This window comes from Amphiura filiformis, chromosome 9 (genome assembly GCF_039555335.1).
Source record: "Amphiura filiformis chromosome 9, Afil_fr2py, whole genome shotgun sequence".
Lineage (NCBI taxonomy): Eukaryota > Metazoa > Echinodermata > Ophiuroidea > Amphilepidida > Amphiuridae > Amphiura > Amphiura filiformis.
In genome coordinates this window covers 38,389,395-38,408,128 of record NC_092636.1, presented here as the reverse complement: position 1 = coordinate 38,408,128, position 18,734 = coordinate 38,389,395, and the positions used below count along the sequence as shown (strand labels likewise).

At 33.3% G+C, this 18,734-nt stretch overlaps 1 protein-coding gene across 6 annotated transcripts in view; it reads right to left on the bottom strand.

Moving 5' to 3' along the window:
* The window catches only part of LOC140160964 (glycine receptor subunit alpha-4-like), a 243,472-nt gene that overhangs the window by 66,396 nt on the left and 158,342 nt on the right, over positions 1-18,734 (bottom strand). Inside the window, exon 2 of one of the 6 annotated variants that reach the window (XM_072184315.1) lies at positions 3,815-3,832. The exons of the other annotated variants lie outside the window; for them this stretch is intronic. Within the exon in view, the coding sequence (XP_072040416.1) occupies positions 3,815-3,832 (18 nt within the window). The remainder of the gene's footprint in view (positions 1-3,814; positions 3,833-18,734) is intronic. 6 annotated transcript variants of the gene reach the window in all.

Sequence of the window (18,734 nt, the reverse complement as noted above, 5' to 3'; positions counted from 1 at the left end):
CAGTTGATATTCACTCACCCTATGGAATACATGACCTAAATGATCCAGGACAGTGTGAATTTCAAATGGGGTTACTTAAATGAGTGATTCCATTTGAAATCTACACCCCCTGTGTGGGTGTGGGAAATTAAGGTCATCTTCCAGGAGGTGTATGGAGTTCAACTGGAATAGCCCGTTGGAGGAGATTGCTCTAAATTTGTCTGAATGATTTAAGTCTAAAAATGCGTATGGAATGAACATTCTATATCTAAATGGCAGAAATACGGTAATTACCTATTCGGTGTTGCCATCCTGGTTTAAAAAGATATACAGAAGAGGCAAAGACTTCATGGTTAATGGAAATACTTCAATCAAACTGTGCAAATTCAGAGATACAGTTCTGACAGTTATATTTTCTTAATGGTGATACTTGCTTTAAAATCACACTTTGAAGACAATCATAATTATAGCGTATTTACCTTTTCTCTCGTCTTGAGTGATAAAGAAACAAATGAGCAAATCAACAAACAAAATGAACCCTATTATTATGCAATCTGTAAACTCAGCAACAAAAATCAAACAAACAAACAACAGATAATCCCAAATGGCTAAACATATTACATGAAGTTGATTTTGTGGTAAATCGTTATTAGGAAACAAAGCTTATAATCTGGAATTTAATTTCAGCAACTAAACTCAAAACCCTACGGGAAAATGTTGACAGTGTCTTTATTATAAGGGCATGATTTGTGGAGTTACAAAATCATGCTGAAAACACTAACCATTATCGTACCCGTCAATTAAACATATTGCTTTCGCTTCTACTTATGTTATATTAAAAATAAATGATTATCGTAGATGTTTTTTATTTTCATAGTAATGCAGGACTCTTGTTATGTTAGTGTAAAAGCTACACATTCTGATTAACGATATTAGTATAAACACAGCACATCAATATGAATATTTTTAGTATATCATGATTATGCAATGGAAAATGGGTGCATGGCGAGTCTTGCTTTTTCTACAAACAATGAATGGACATTTTATTAATGCAACACAGCAATCAACCCTGTGTTGACTCGGTATAAGCAATAATGGTTGATGGCGAGGCTATTGTTGCTTATAATTATAACAATGTTACAATAATAATAATATTTCGTATTCCATTGTTTATAATCATGTTAGCTATGGACCACAGATAAACATTAATCTAGAGATAAAACAGAATAAATATTTTGATTTTGGTTCAGTTCGAAAAAATATATTACATAGCTCAAAAACAGCATCAGAAAAAATTGACCTTTAGTTTTCATTACCTCAATCAATTTTGCTTTTGACTATACTGAGGTTGCCTGAAGCAAAAAATAAAATAATTATTATTTTTCATAATTTTCATATGCCATCAGTACGGTATTGTACATTATATAGATCGAAAACCTGAACGCCCACCACTTGTTCCTCAACACAACTGAGAGGTTGGTATCAGAAGAAAGTTTATATATTTCTAAGTAATCATGGCCTTAGTAAAATGTGACACCCATTTTAAGACATAACTGGGCAGTAATTATACACTTTAAAACATTTGCGCCGTAATTTTACGGACATTTCCGGTTTATGCATCTGTTCTGTTGAGAATTGCTCTGTAAAACTAAGTACAAGCGTAAAGTATCATAAGAATATGAAGAATTTCCATATTCTCATGTATTTTCTTAGAATATTTAACAGAATAATTTGACAGCATAGTTTTTTGTTAGTCGGTTAGCAATGTTGTCACAAGTCATCCACAGTAGCACGAGACTTCAGATGTGACGTCGTATTATGTTATTCTTCCAAACCAAATATTATTACAAACCGGTGGTAACTTGCAAAAAAAGCAGCATATTGAATTAATTACAATTTCTATAATCATGTTACGTTTGATCAGTACAAAATATTTTGAACAAGTATGAAAGACACTTGGTAAAGCAAATTTTGTATAGTTAGTTTTGTGTGTATCTCCGGTCAGTGGTAAAAGCACACTGCGATACCAACTTGCTGCTTATTAACACGTGTACATGTGTTTTTGTTCACACCGAGCGTTGTGCTATTTTAATGCAAATGTGATGTTCACACCTGAAATGCGGTAGTATGTAGATATCAACATAGCACTATAAGATATATGCTGCTTTTTACCAGTTTACTATAAATTTGGAAGACACGGACGTACGCAATTGTTCCATTGTAAATTGACATGACTTCAGTTTCAAGAGCTATACGTTTGCGGCGTTGTACGTACGTCCGTCCATCTACGTCGTTGCTACATGTATTATTGAATAAATAAAGTGACGCATACTGGTTTTGCCTATTTTTGCCTCACCCTGTTTTCTTAGTATTTATTTGTTATAAGCTGTTCTTGTTAATTTTAAAGACCATATATCATATTTCAATTGTTTTTGGTATTGGACGACTCAGTTTTTCAGAATAAGAAAAACATTCTGAATGATTAAAGTTACGATTTTGAATATGATTTAAGTTAGGTGCCGAATTGGCATTTTGATTAAGAAATTTTGTTTTAACTCTTTCCACTTAGGGATCGACTGTAGACAACAAATTTCAAAAGTCTTTTAAAAATTCAAACATTTCAGAATTATATATTATCATAGAATCAGCATGAACAATGCATTAAAATGAGTACAAACAAGCCTAGTATTCGCTCAGTGGTTCTTGGGATAGCTCTTGATATTTGGAGAAAGTATCTCAAAACTTGGACGTTTTATGTTGAAGCCTATGGCTAGCACGCAGGGCATTAAAAGCAAATCAAGTGGCATATTTTATTTTGTGTGGATCCCCGGTAAGTGGTAAGAGCACTGTGTGTGATCCTCTTGTCAATTAGAAAATGTGTGTGCACTATGCATTACGCTGCCGATAACACATCATTTGGGTGTAAATTATATTTCATTATCCTTCATTGTGTTCGTATGTATTCTGACCAACAGGTATAATTGTGATTATGGTATGAATATGATAAGGGTGAAAAATATGGATGGAGTGCAAGCATTTAACAAAATTGAGTAAAATATCCGTTAGTTAAAACAACTTACCCAACATTAGTTAAAATCACTTTTATTAATTGTCAGAAATCTACCCAATGTTGGCTATGTGGGTTGTTCACCTGGTGCCCATTTTTTTTAAATCCAAGCTGGGTATTTTTGACACAAGTCGAGTAAATGAACAATACACATAGCAGGGCAAAGATTTTACCCAATGTTGGTATGTACGAACTTTGGGCAAATTTCTGAAAATAAAGTAAAAAATTTAACTAGGATGAAATTTAACCAATGTTAGGTAAAACGGTTTATCCAGTATTCAAACAGTACCCAGAGTTCTGCAGTGTGTTTCTCCTCAGTCAACAGGCGGCCCGAAACAGAGCATTTTACTAAAACCTTCAAAAAGTGTTGTACACCTTTTGATTGTTACACTCTTAAAAATATGTTACTCAAGTTGAGTAAAAAAGTAACAAATCAACAAATTGAGTAAACAATTACTCAAATTTAGTTCATAATACCCAACATTGAGCTTATATTATTAAATAATACCCTCAATGTTGGGTACTATTTATCAATAGGAGCTGAATGTTGGGTATTATTTCCTCAATTTGAGTAAGTTTTTACTGAAGTTGAGTAAAATATTTTTAAGAGTGTAGAAATTAGTGCAAAGTACTTGACAACCTATAACGCGTTTGCTATTACATGTACACTCCAACTATTCTACGATGGATAATCATGATAATGTTAATGCAAATATGACTAAATGATAATGAAAACTAGATGATTATGGGCTACTTCAAAACAGTTACCTCGTCGCTGAAGATGATCTGGGGTTAAACAAAGATAATAAAATACATAATTACTTTTTCATATCATGCAGTAAATAATAAATATTGAGACGGAATGCAATAAAATCTAACATCTACATAGAAATAAAAATTCAATGATTCCAATTTATTGCAATCAGTAATTGTTTAACAGGGTTAATTAAATCTATAATTATACTCTTTATAATACTTGTAAATACGTTGTTTACGTGTAGATAAAAACATTTAGCTATGAAAAAATAGATAAGCCGTAATTATAATGATAAATAACCTCTTTTGACTTAATAATGGTATTCTTCCCGTTATACACTGTTGAATGTGAACCTATATGGTGTTTCTGTATGCATCATTTATTATTTTGATAACAAGTTTGTGACGCCTTTATTGTTATTATACCTACCATTTCAAATCAAATATCTTTAGCTCGTTCGTAAAAAATAAAGAGCAGTATTTGACAACTCGGTAGACATGAACAAGGTATTAATGCAGTGAGCGTCTTATGGCATGCTACTTTCAATTGAATCTTGCTTTGGCCAGTTGCTAGCATGTGAGTTCAAATTTGAAAGTTTGTCACTATCTTTACAAACATTATAATGCCAAAAACGCTAGGAAAGTGTGCCTATTCAAGTAATATCACTCATTTAAAGAAGACATGTATATATATTGTAAAAATCAATGTGTCATGATTATATTCAGATGTTATTATATCGATAACATATGCCAGTCAGAATGATAACTTTCTAATATGTATGTACACTCAGTTTAAAATACAAAGTAATATGAAGATAATAATGTTCTCTATCGAAATAAATGTATCTCATTTTATATCACTCCAACCGAATGGATACCGATATGGGGATTATTTCATATACTTGCTGACGTACTGGCCAAAACAAAAACATGGCAGCTTATATGTTTGCTCATGAACCGTATGAAAAGATTACTTCTGTAGATAGTAGTTAAAATAACTGAACTGAACCAGCTACCGTGTACATAACCGATTTAGATGGATTAATATCCCCAATAGATAGAAAAGAGCCTCCATATGACAAGGGTGCTTTATATCCAACGACACCTTGATTAACGCTGTCTGTTATGGTAAGTCTTGTGATTTAAGAAAGTGTTAGGTTAAGGCGTGAGTAAAAAATTAGAAAGGTCACTAGTTTCATGTTGTTCCCTCAAGGTGGAACAATTGAATGTCAGTATTGCTTAACGCATTGGATGATCGATTGATTTTAGCACCAATTACCCAACTGTCTTATATGGTTAACCAAGACATCTTCATCTATACCTTTGGCCCCGTAAGGACCCGCCAGCTCGAAATTGAATAGGTTGAAAAGGAGTCTCACACTTGTGTCATTTACAATTTTCAGAAAAACGAAACAGAGCACACGGTTTCTGTGAACGATGGAAATGCAGTGAATAGACTCTTCAGAACCTTTTAACATATCGAAGAACACTTAAAATGCTAGAGAGTAACATATAGGCCTAAACTAAAAGAGAATAGTTAAAGTCTGTTTGCATGATTACGCAATGTGTTAAAGACTATATAGTAGAGACACTCGTTCAACTTATCATTTTGATTGCCTATTAAATTATGTTAGTTTGAACAAGCCACTACTGTATTCATTCGAGGAATATCAAAAGTTGCTTAGAGAACATTTAATAGTAGTTTCCTTGCATTCTGCATGAATGTATACATATTCGTTACCATGGTAACTGGTGGAATTGTTATGTGCACACTCAAAAATGAATCACTTTATCTATAGATGCGTTGTCAAAAACACTCGTGATGTAGATTAGGTTATTTGACTACTAATGTATCAATTGAAAATATCAATGCGAATGTCAATAATTCAATACATAACTATCGTTTTTTAAGTATCTTGCCGTGCCTTTGATTCGTGTATTCGTTGCCAATATTCTCATCGACATTTTTAAATGATGATGATGATGGAATCATGATACCAAAATACCTTTCTAAGCTATTCATATTGACGAATAGTTCTGTCAATGACATGGTACAAACTCCTGTCCACTACTGAGGTTCAGTTGATCTTATAATACCTTGGATGAATTCTGACATATTTAAATATACTGAAATAATAATAACACTGTCAAAGGGGTCAATTGAAGTAAGATTAAAAGCTCTTATGGGTACCTTGTTTATAACCTTTTGTAATTAATTCCCAGTAGAAATTCAACGCTAATGATTTAAGAGTTTAAGACCACACCATAAGAGTAGCCTAGATTAAAGGGTCATTTTTTCAGATTTATCAAGGGAAATCTTATGAACCAAGAAATTGTAAATACGGCGTTCCTTCCACGTGTGTTGGTTTGTTTGTTTAATGTGGTCTTTGACCTGGGTTACTCATCGCTGGATGATACGAGTAATCCTCTGGATGTTCTTCCACGTATAATATAAAATATTGGCAATAGTTTGAAAACCAACTCTTTTTAATATACACATATTTTATGAATAAAATTAATTTTATTTCGACACATTAGTTCGTATTACATATCTTGATCTTATGAATATTGTAAAGAAATCTCCGTATATCTGTTTCCGATACCTGACTGGTGGAATAGAATACGGTGGAGTTGCCGTGATGCAAATTACCTGTAAGTATTGGCCCAAATATAAATTAGAACTCCCTATCAGTCACAACATATCCATATATCCTATGTACTAATACATTGTACGGCCTACTCCAAGTATTCGAGCATTATTGCTGACGGGTGTTTATTTATTGACCTAAAATTAATAGTCACGGGGTGCTGGTTATTCCGTCTCTGCAGTACAACAACCCATGAGCTATTCCAGTTGAAGTTCATAGAAAGAATGATTCCATGAATTTAATCCCCCACATAGGTAGTATAGATTTCAAATGGAGTCACTCATTCAGGTAACCCCATTTGAAATTCAAACTCCCTGTGTTGAAGATTAAGGTCATGTCTTCCACAGGGGGTGTGGATTTCGAATGGAATAACCCAATGTTGTTTATTCCGTAGAGCTTGCAGGAAAGTGAGGAATACACTCCTGAGTGACTCTAAACATGGGATGCCTTGAAATACCCTGTGATAATTATTTGCATGTTCTCCTAAGGCAGACTGTTCTGTTTTTTATTTTTCATGACCAAATGAAAAAAGACATTTCAACTTTAAGGCCACGGATGACGAGAGATAAAATCAGCCCTCGGGTCCGGAAAACCTTGTATGGTAAATAAAAGTTACGTTGCATTTGCTGGTAGCAATGTGTGCTCCTTTTTCCAACTTAATGAATATAATGCCTTCACTTATTTGGTATTTTGTACGCTTGCGTGACGGTACACTTTGGAAGAGATCAAAATAACATCACATGTACTAGCTTCCCATGGTGTCTACGCAGTTTTAAATGTTTTTACATCAATACTGAATACGTAGTAAAAATGCCAAATCAAATATTCTGCATGTTTCAATCATTGTATTCATGATTCGATTTCCGAATATTGCGCTTACTTGCTTAAATATAATATTGATATTTTCGATTACAGGGTTATTCGATCTTATGCAACTAACCAAATTTGAACAATAACGATCAGGTATACCAGTCTCAGAGATAATAATACTATAGTAATAATAAGATTACTATTATAAGATAGTAATAATTTATTTGGTTGAGCAAGAAAATATATATAAAATGTAAATTAGTTGTCACAGAAACCTCAAGAACAATAATGAAAAATGTCAATCGTTTAATATTACACGTCTGTTGTAGCTTACTTATCGTGAATATAGATTGACTTATTTATCTATTTATGTAAAGAGAGCGTAACAATATGACTTGCCCAAGCTATTTATTGTGTAAAACATTCTTATGTTACGCGCATGTTGTAGAATGAAGAGAGCAGTTAAGTTATGGTAATGTGTATCATAATATAAAGGCATGTGCCCAGTAATTTTGTATATCGTTAACAATGATTAAACATTTTAAGTATTTCTAGAATAGCATTAGCGTATCTTTTGGATGATACTATATGGATGATGAAATAATTGACCGTCCGCCACGAATGGGTTGGCAGAGCTTATCGAGGTATGATCCATTGAACATCTCTAAAAAAAAAAAAATAAAAACAAAAAACAAAACAATAGAAAACAAAAGATCCCTAACTATTTGACTGATTTTTACTATATTGCAAACAAGCAACAGGGATCTGTTATAATATATCAATGTAAAGTTTATTTTGAGGAAAAGTTGTCTGTCCATTATCTCAAAACGTGAAAATGCTGACATTATAGTCCATTTATGCCAGTCACATATTGAGAGTCTGAAGAGTATGGGAGACCCCTATTCATGTCGCAGTTATTTATTTTGGCTATAAAAAATACATAGTGAAACGTGTTCTACCTATTCACAGAGTGTAAGACATACGGATAGACAAAGATTGGCCAAGAGGAAACAATTTCAATTCAAAACAAATTAATCGATAGTAATTGATGAAAGTGATCAATGAAGTTCTCTGGAAAAACATGTCAAAATCGAAAACGCCTTTTAACAGACAACAATGAGGATAATTGAATATGGACCATGTCACTTATGTAAATAGGAGAGGCAATTTTGTCATGGTTGACTGTTGTTCATCAACCTGACATTTGGACTACCAAATATCGTAACGTAAGTCACGGTCATACCGGTTTGTACACGATGTTAGCTGAATCATACATACACGGAAGACAGTTTAATAATATCCCAAATGTCACGATCGTGAGCAAATAACAGTGTTGAGTATTTTAAGGCTTATCACAACAGCAAAAGTAATAATTGCAGGTAATCGTTGAAGCCACGCTGCAAACACTAGCGGCGAACTAGCCCGGCCTTCCTTGTTGACACGGATCGATGTGACAAAGACGGTTACCTCTATAGCAAGAATCAGATCAAAAAATACTAACCGGACATGCACTTGTTCCTAATTAATTTGTCGCCTTTAGTATTGCATAATGAAAGAATATTAGATTAAGTATGATACTATGCAAAGGATTTGTTGAGATATATGTATACCAATGTAAAATGCATTTTCTATGAATTTGAGTTTTATTAAACTTTGTATAACACACATTTTATCACACCTGACACTTGAGACGATTTTTAGTCTCAGTATCCATACCCTTTTTTTAAAAATATTTATTATAGTGCCTAACATATTGTATATTTTTAAGTGATACAATTTACAATTTATAATTTATGCTTTGAAAGTTGCAATTCAAGTAAATTATTTAATTTATTTAAAGTAAAAATATGTAACTAAATTTATTGCTTGTAGACCAGTACCCTGGAGCGTATTACGGACGAGTCAGAACCAATTCATTATTAAACCTTCAAAGCAACATTCAATAACCTACAACCCTTTAGTTTGCATATGTTGACTGCTCGCTATAAACTCTACTATAATGTAATTTACTAATAATATTCTATGCTGAATTTGCTTGTTATTTAGAATGTCAGTACTGTACGTGTTCACCGGCAGCAAGATACTAACACATCATTGACGCCGTATGAAAACAACCAACTATTTTATCACAATTTTAATTTCAAGTCACATGTGGGTGTTGGATATTGGTTTATAGTGTGTTTTGCCAGATTCATTTTTCACATTATTTTCTTATTAGCATATCATTTTCATAGTTGAGACAATCTACCAAATATATTAAGTTATTTTTGATACAGGTACACTTTCGTCATTTTCAATTTCAGAATTGAGAATTCATACCTAAAGTGGGAACATTTCATCAAATAAGATTTCATCAAATAAAGACGTTTTAAAGTAAATTAATAAAAGGATTATTTTAATAATATTAATTACCAAAGATTCTCATCCACGAATTTGGCATACATTGTGCCTTGAAGAAAGATAAAAGCACCCACATGGATGATGTAGCGTAACACACAGTTAAAAGACAATATCACCCGTAACTATTCGACAGGCAAGTGTAATTGCACCATTGACCATGAAGCATCCTATTTTGTCAATTCACCCGTGAAATTGGCAACATCGGTTTGGAACAAATGTGGTGACAAAATGTGCAAATAAAATGTCAAAAAAAGGACATTTTCAAAGATGTAAAACCGGATACATTAATATCAATATCGAAGGTCAGTAACTGCGGCCTATTCATAAGCGTCATACTAATTGTCAATAATCTTTTGTGTTTTAATAGCCGAATGATGGATTATTCTAAATTCTTCTTTCTGTATGTAATGTCAGGTATATATGTCTGTCATCCATTATTCGGTAGTAATGTGACTGAAAATCCTCAATATCGATCATAATTCTGAGTCATGTTGCCATAGGTTACATGTTACTATCCTAAAGGCGTCATTTCTATATGTAGGACACAATCTGAGTGTAAGGCAACTTTGTGAACTTTAATATGACCTTTGATTTGTGTTTTTACTTTATTTATTTAAGTAACACGGTATAGTTAGCAATCTTAAGCAGTATTTGATTTGACAAAAACAAATATTATACGGAAATATAATTATATTTTAGTTGACCTGTAGATTTAAACAGGTGATCTGCTAAAATTGCGGTGTTATTGTCATAGTTAAGGAAACCAACCAAATAAGTGAAAACTATTTTTGATACAGAAACACTTTTATGAATCTTTTAATTTCGGATTTAAGAATATAATCTGAAGTCGGAACATTTCATCAAATAAATGTATAAAATTACGTTTCAAACTCAATTCATAGATGGATCTTAAAATTATCTTTCCAGAATAATCACATTCAGGACTTGAACACTTGCATTGTGCCTTGAGTTCAAGAAACAACGCATCCATGTATTGTAACACATGATTACAAATAATGTCACCCCGTAACAACATCGACAGATAAATGTAATGGCCCATTGGCCTTGAAGCATCCTAGTTTGTCAAACCACCCGTGAAATTGGCAACATTGGTTTGGAACAAAAATTGATAAACAGATATGTTGACAAATTTTCCAATAAATATGTAAAAGAAAGTACATTCTCAAGGATATTAAACCGGATACAGTAATCCATTACATACGTACAGGCTCGTACTAAATTGTCAATATTCTTTAGGCGAATAATGCATTGTTCTAAATGTCTTCTTTTGTATTAAGGAAAATTGACAGGTACGGGTCTTTCATCGATTGTTCAGTAATAATGTAACATAAATCGTTCAAATCAAACTCAAGTTAATTCCGAGTCATGTTGACATTGGCTACATATTGCCATGGTTACTAACATCCATCTAGAATATTTCAGAATCTGGGATACCTAAAAGCGCAATTTCTAAAATTAAGACATATCTGATTGTAGGACAGTTTCGTGAAGTTACCTTTGGTTTTTGTTTTACTATTGACTATACACAATTTTAAGCATAACATATTTATTTTGATAAAATATCAAATTTAATTATTATATGAAAATATTATTTTATTTGTCCTATATTTGAAAGGGTGATCTACAAAAAAAATTGCGGTGTTCAAACTCCAACAGGACATTCATTGCCATAATATATTTGAATAAAGTAACGCCCTATAGGTTTGCTAGTTACCGTATTGTTATAATTCCTTGGGATGTAGACAAGTCACGTAGACGCAACATACCAAGTATTAATAACGACGCAAGGCTATGTTTTGCCTTCAAACAATAACAACATTCAAATATCCCAGGGTGTCACATCGGAACTAAAATGGAGTTATTACTGGTAAATTGAGTTCATAGGGTCTTAGGTTAGAAATAACAGGAATCTATTTCAGTATCATATAACATAATTGAATTTCTAAGTAAAGTGTAAAAAAATTCTAGGTTGTACCAGGGAATAGCATGATATTTCCTCTTTGGTGCAAACAAACATAATCAGTGCTTAAGAATGGAAATCCGATTCCAGACTCAACTTGATTTGCAATCACTGTAGTTTAAGTAAGGTAGTAAAACCTGTCAGAGTTACTTTGATCGTAAATAACAAGACCCATTGTTATTGTCCCCATTCTTAATAATATAAAGGAGATCCAATTTAGTTTCAAATATTTAACAAAATTTCAACATTATTATAAAGCTTTATATATGTATGACTAAATAATCATATTGTAGTTGCGCTATAGATTTGAAAGGGTGTGTTATTAAAATTCCCGGTGTTCAAACTCCAAACAGGACATTCATTGCCGATGCCTATTTCGCCATAATATATTTGAATAAAGTAACGCCCTATATGTTTGCTAGTTAAACGTATTGTTATAATTCATCGGGATATGTGCATGGTAGACAAGTCACGTAGACGCAACATACCAAGTATTAATAACGACGCAAGGCTATGTTTTGCCTTCAAACAATAAGAACATTCAAATATCCCAGGGTGTCACATCGGAACTAAAATGGAGTTATTACTGGTAAATTGAGTTCATAGGGTCTTAGCAGCAGAAATAACAGGAATCTATTTCAGTATCATATAACATAATTGAATTTCAAAGTAAAGCGCTTCTAGGTTGTACCAGGGAATAGCATGATATTTCCTCTTTGGTGCAAACAAACATAATCAGTGCTTAAGAATGGAAATCCGATTCCAGACTCAACTTGACTTCCAATCACTGTAGTTTAAGTAAGGTAGAACCTGTCAGAGTTACATTGATCGTAAATAACAAGACCCATTGTTATTGCCCCCATTCTTAATAATATTAAGAGATCAAATTTAGTTTCAAATATTTAACAAAATTTCAACATTTTTATACAGCTTTAGGCATGACTAAATAATCATATTGTAGTTGCTCTATAGATTTGAAAGGGTGAGCTACTAAAAATCCCTGTGTTCAACCTCCAACAGGGCATTCATTGCAGGATGACTATTGCGCCATAATATATTTGAATAAAGTAACGCCCTATAGGTTTGCTAGTTACCGTATTGTTATAATTCCTTGGGATATGTATTATGTATGGTTAACAAGCCACGTAGACGCAACATACCAAGTATTAATAACGACGCAATGCTATGTTTTGCCTTCAAACAATAACAACATTCAAATATCCCAGGGTGTCACATCGGAACTAAAATGGAGTTATTACTGGTAAATTGAGTTCATAGGGTCTTAGCAGCAGAAATAACAGGAATCTATTTCAGTATCATATAACATAATTGAATTTCTAAGTAAAGCGCTTCTAGGTTGTACCAGGGAATAGCATGATATTTCCTCTTTGGTGCAAACAAACATAATCAGTGCTTAAGAATGGAAATCCGATTCCAGACTCAACTTGATTTGCAATCACTGTAGTTTAAGTAAGGTAGTAAAACCTGTCACAGTTACTTTGATTGTAGATGACAAGACCTATTGTTATTGTCCCCATTCTTAATAATATTAACGAAGGAGAGCAAATTTAGTTTCAAATGTTTAACAAATTTTTCAATATTTATTATAAACCTTTATGCATGACTAAATAATCATATCGTAGTTGCGCTATAGATTTGCCGGATGACTATTTCGCCATAATACGTATATTTGAATAAAGTAACGCCCTATAGGTTAGGTTTGCTAGTTAACGTATTGTTATAATTCCTTGGGATATGTATGTACGGTAGACAGGCCACGTAGACGCAACATACCAAGTATAACGACGCAAGGCTATGTTTTGCCTGCAAACAATAACAACATTCAAATATCCCAGGGTGTCACATCGGAACTAAAATGGAGTTATTACTGGTAAATTGAGTTCATAGGGTCTTAGCAGCAAAAATAACAGGAATCTATTTCAGTATCATATAACATAATTGAATTTCAAAGTAAAGCGCTTCTAGGTTGTACCAGGGAATAGCATGATATTTCCTCTTTGGTGCAAACAAACATAATCAGTGCTTAAGAATGGAAATCCGATTCCAGACTCAGCTTGATTTGCAATCACTGTAGTTTAAGTAAGGCAGTACAACCTGTCACAGTTACTTTGATTGTAGATGACAAGACCTATTGTTATTGTCCCCATTCTTAATAATACGAAGGAGAGCAAATTTAGTTTCAAATATTTAAGACATTTCAATCAGCACATAGCCTACATAAAACCATTATGATAAGCATGTTCATATTAAGACATTTTATGAAGCTTTAGTACTACTAAAATGTCACTGCTATTTAATATCTTGATTGTGTTGTCTGTTTAGATTTTGACTATAATTTGACATCTTAGGATAAAGTGGAGTTTCGCATAAACTCTCAGTAAGAAATGCTTTAGTCGCATGTTAAAGCACACAGCACCCATTATAGAAGCACACCAAATCATGGGAGACATAGTCTTCAGAATATAACCTTTTCAGAAGCACTAGATTCGTATTTGAATGCTAAGAATTGTGTCTAGGGTAACCCTTACCTTCAAAAGGAGGCTGTGAGCAATCAACATGTAAGGGCTTGTGACAGATATGCGTCCTCCTCGCAGTTCACGGAGGGCATTCTGTTGAAACTACTCAAATACCAACCGACTTAAATAACAATATCGACAAGATCCGACCCAGTGCATACAAAAATATTATTAAAAACTGTAGATATTTTCTTCAACTAAGCACACTGTTGTTCAATCATGCAGCTCTAATAGTTAATTATGCAAATATACAATTACGGTAAATAAAAATATTATAACTAAAACTGTAATGTGGATCTAACGATTTATGTTAAAAAGAGCAACAATAAACCATTAGGTGGAGACAATACATAGGGCAATGACTGGTTAGATCTATATAACTCGCGAAAGAAATTCTCTTGCAAGTGGTTTAGATTAATTGATTGATGGTGTGTTTGATTGGATGGGGTGTCCCTCTGTATACGGCATATAATGTAATGCCTGGTGTCAAGACATAAAGGCTAACATACAATCTGCACATTATTCCTAAAATAGAGTCAGCATATTAGAATGTGGTGTGTACGTATAATCCTAAGATAGATGAAACGGATTGCTTAGCATATTCACACACATAAATAATTATGGGTTAAATGAAGCAGTAAATATACATCCAACCATGCCCAAAGATATACCCATTCACAAGTAATAACAATAATAATAAATTGATGCGCATATCATACACGGTTAAACAAAGCATGTATACGTGGGTTTTATGATATGACGACATTTACATGGGCTCATGTAATATATTCTCTATATATCTTAGATTAATCAGCCTTGAGTTAAAACAGAATTTAAACACATACGGTTATAACCTGTGTTTATAGACTTGTACAATTTTGACTAGATATATAGAGTACATGTTAATTGTGTTCATGTGCAAAAATTTCAAGGATGCTTTAATTATTTTGTATTATTGACCTGACATAAACAGAGCTTCGGCGTTGTCTCCAGCCATTGTTAGTGTTTTACAATTTCGGTTAAAAATAAGCATTGTGTTGGCTCTTTGACATAGTCGAATTATAAAATGGAATTGAAATAAATGGAAAAATCGATGGAGTATTAATTATGCTTTTATATCATGATTACAGTGACTTTAGCCGTGTGATAGTTTTTACCATCACATGGCATGAAAAGAAACCATGTGATATCATGATATAAAACAAATATTACATGCCAATATTCGTGTAATAGTAAAAACTATGTCATTTGGTCAAATTTTGACTGATCTATTTCCTGAGGTGTAGAAAAGTCAAAATTTGACCTCATGATATATTTTGTACTATCACGCTCATAGCCATGTAATATCTGTATAATATTTAAAGAAAGCTTTTGTATAATATAAGTATTCAGAACTCTGAAAACGGAAAGGAAATCCGAAAGGGGTAAAAGTAATGCAAACATTTGTTTAAAAAATCCTAATTCGATGCAAATTTAATGGTTTAAGACAAACCCGGCCGTTGCACCTGATATTAAGCGTTAAGAGATGACTTACTGTTATTTTTAATATGAAAGGATTCGTCAAAGTCGTTTCAAGGTCAGACTAGTAAAATCTTTGCCTAAAGGCCACGCCGTCTCTTATTCTGGTCGCATATAGCCTTGATGTACATTACATATTTCTCTTAGTATAATATTTGCGATTTTTTACTGGAATAGGTCTATAGAAATATAATATTGTATTGGAATTGCATATGACTATCAGTGCAATTGATAAATAACCAAGTAACGAATGTCATACCAACCTAAAATTATAAAGCTCTGACTGTGATTTGCAGAAATGCACATTTTAACATGTTTAAGAACGGGTGAATTGTTTTTCAAAGAAGACTTGTTAATAGCGGGTCATAAAAGCTAACGGAATCATCAGATCTATGACGAAATGCTGGTGTCAAGATCCTAAGATAACGAAATCATAAGAACTATGACGAAATGCTGGTGTCAAGATCCTGCAAATTATCAGTCACGATACTTTTAGCAGTAATATATGTTTCGTAAATTGGTTTTATTTTAAAGGTTGCTGCAATTTGTCAGATTAACGAAATGGGCAGTATTTACAAGTATTAATCAACTTAAGGACAGCAAAAATCTCTTTGAATCTAATCAGATTTACTAGGATAGAGTATTATAAATAAGCAGGACATTACCTTGGTGGAGTTACATATGCTACCTACGTCTAACCACTTTTCATTAACTGAAATGTACATTTCAATATGCTAATGCTTTTAATTGGAATGTATACCGCCATGGTTTAAATCAATTTTAAAAGCGGGAAATGTAGTTATCATGAGTTGATCTTCCCATGAGAAATCAATAGGGCTGAGCTTCGGCTGGTGTCGTCTTCAGCGTCAAACACTAAAGGGAAGAGAATAGCTCATAAAAATCTTTCAAAAGAGAGAAGAAATATTTCCCTCTTTTAAGAGGGGAGATATGTTTACTCTTTTTCTTCTTATATTCTTTCTGGAGTATCGAAAGTTCCTTCTCAATTCTCAGTACAACTATAAATACTGTCTGACACGAATATATTTTAGTACATTATGTATATTACGTAACGCTTTGTGGCAAGTCACATCGAAATCACATCAAAATGAAATCTGGAAACTACAACTTCAATACAAGTACCAATCGACTTCTGGAATGAATCAAACATGCATGACAAACGTTTGCTCACAATGCAAAAAGCAAAAAATAAACAAACAAAACAAACAATTGTGTTACCTTGGTTACCAATGGTTTTATGACTATAAATAAGGGCGTGTTCATAGGCTATTTGAGTTGAAATTCCATTCGACATGTTAGCTTTGGCAATGTATTTCCAAATACGTGTGGCCGAGTGGATAAGACGCCCGACTCATAATACATAGGTTGTGAGTTCGAGCCCCGCTCGTGCCAACGTGTTGTGTCCTTGGGCAAGGCACTTTATCCTCATTGCCTACTGGGGGATGGGGTTGGGTTGGATTGGATGTTTGTATAGTTGTTTGTTTCAATATTGCAATATTGGCGCTGATTAAGCTGCTGCCTGCAAATTGTATTGTGTCTGTTTAGTTGTGTTTAATGTACAATTCTAGCAATTTGACCTGCGGGTCACCATTAGAGTTTGAAATAAAACCTTCAAAAAAAAAAAAAAGAAAAAAAAAAAAAATTTGAAGAAAAAAAGTATTTTGTCATCTTTTATGACTACCTAGTTCTCATTCGTCAACGAAAATGTAGATATGAATGATGAAGAAACCAGTTGGTTTGTCAGTTTATATCTGAGAAATAGTTCAACATTTGAATCACACTTATAGCTAATAATTGTAGTTCTAAATTGGAATAGGTGACAGTATATACATTAAAGTACAGGGGACTGTTTTTGTGGTGTGGACCACAATTATCAGACACATCGTCCAGTGACCTTGAACAAATACCAAATTACATCATGTACGTTCAAAGCCGTATCAGGAAAAATTAGTCCCGTTGCATGATCTCAGTCACCAATGAAAATGTAGATTTGAAGAAACCCTGCAGTTGCTTTATCCGTCTATAGCTGAACAATAGTTGATAATTTGAATAACTGACATTTTACGACAATTTGAAGAAATAACACTTGCTTTAGAGCTAAGAAATATAGTTCAATATGCTAATGCTTTTAATTGGAATGTATATATCTGCATGGTTTAAATTAAGTTTAAAAGCAGCAGGAAATCTAGTCAGTGTCATCGTCAGCGTCAAACACTAGAGAGTAGGTCGTAGAAAATCTTCCAAAAAGTAGAAACAAAATATTTACCTCTTTTAAGAGGAGAGACGTGTCTCCTCATTTTCTTCGTATTTTGTTGATGGAGTGTCCAAAGCTGAGACCACTGTATTGACTTGTTTTGCAAATGGTTAAATTCTACGCATCCTTACTAGCCTAGAGTATACATTCTACTCATGTTTACCGATCTAGAGCTAGAGCACAATTTGTACTCAATCTTACAGACCTAAAGTGCAAACTCTACTCAAGCTTACCAACATTATACTACAAGAAATTTCAAATAAAACCTATACTTGTTAAAAGCAGTTTGTAAAATGTTTTCATTGTTAAAAGCAGTTTGTAAAATGTTTTCATTGGACTCTCTTAAAACATAGAAATACAAATTTCTTATACTCTGATCAGCTCGAATTAGGCGGGACTCATAACAAGCGTGGATTGATATAGAATAGCGTACACACAGTTTGGTGCAGCCCCTACGCGAACTGCGCTTTGCGTAGTGCGTGACTGACGCGCACTTTTATGATTTTACGCTGGAATAAGTTGGGGCTTTATTAACTCTCGCAGTAACAAAAACCGAATAATTCTCACCTGTTACGGGCTGATCATAGTATAAATTGTTTCGGATCAACATTCTAACCCTATTAAATCTAACGCTAACCCTAATCCTAACTATAATCTGTTACTCCTAACCTGCATCATAACCCCATATAGTAGGGACTTTTATCCCTAATCCTACAACTTGACCATAATCCTATTCTCTTAGTATGCTTGGGGTGGCAACAGTTAT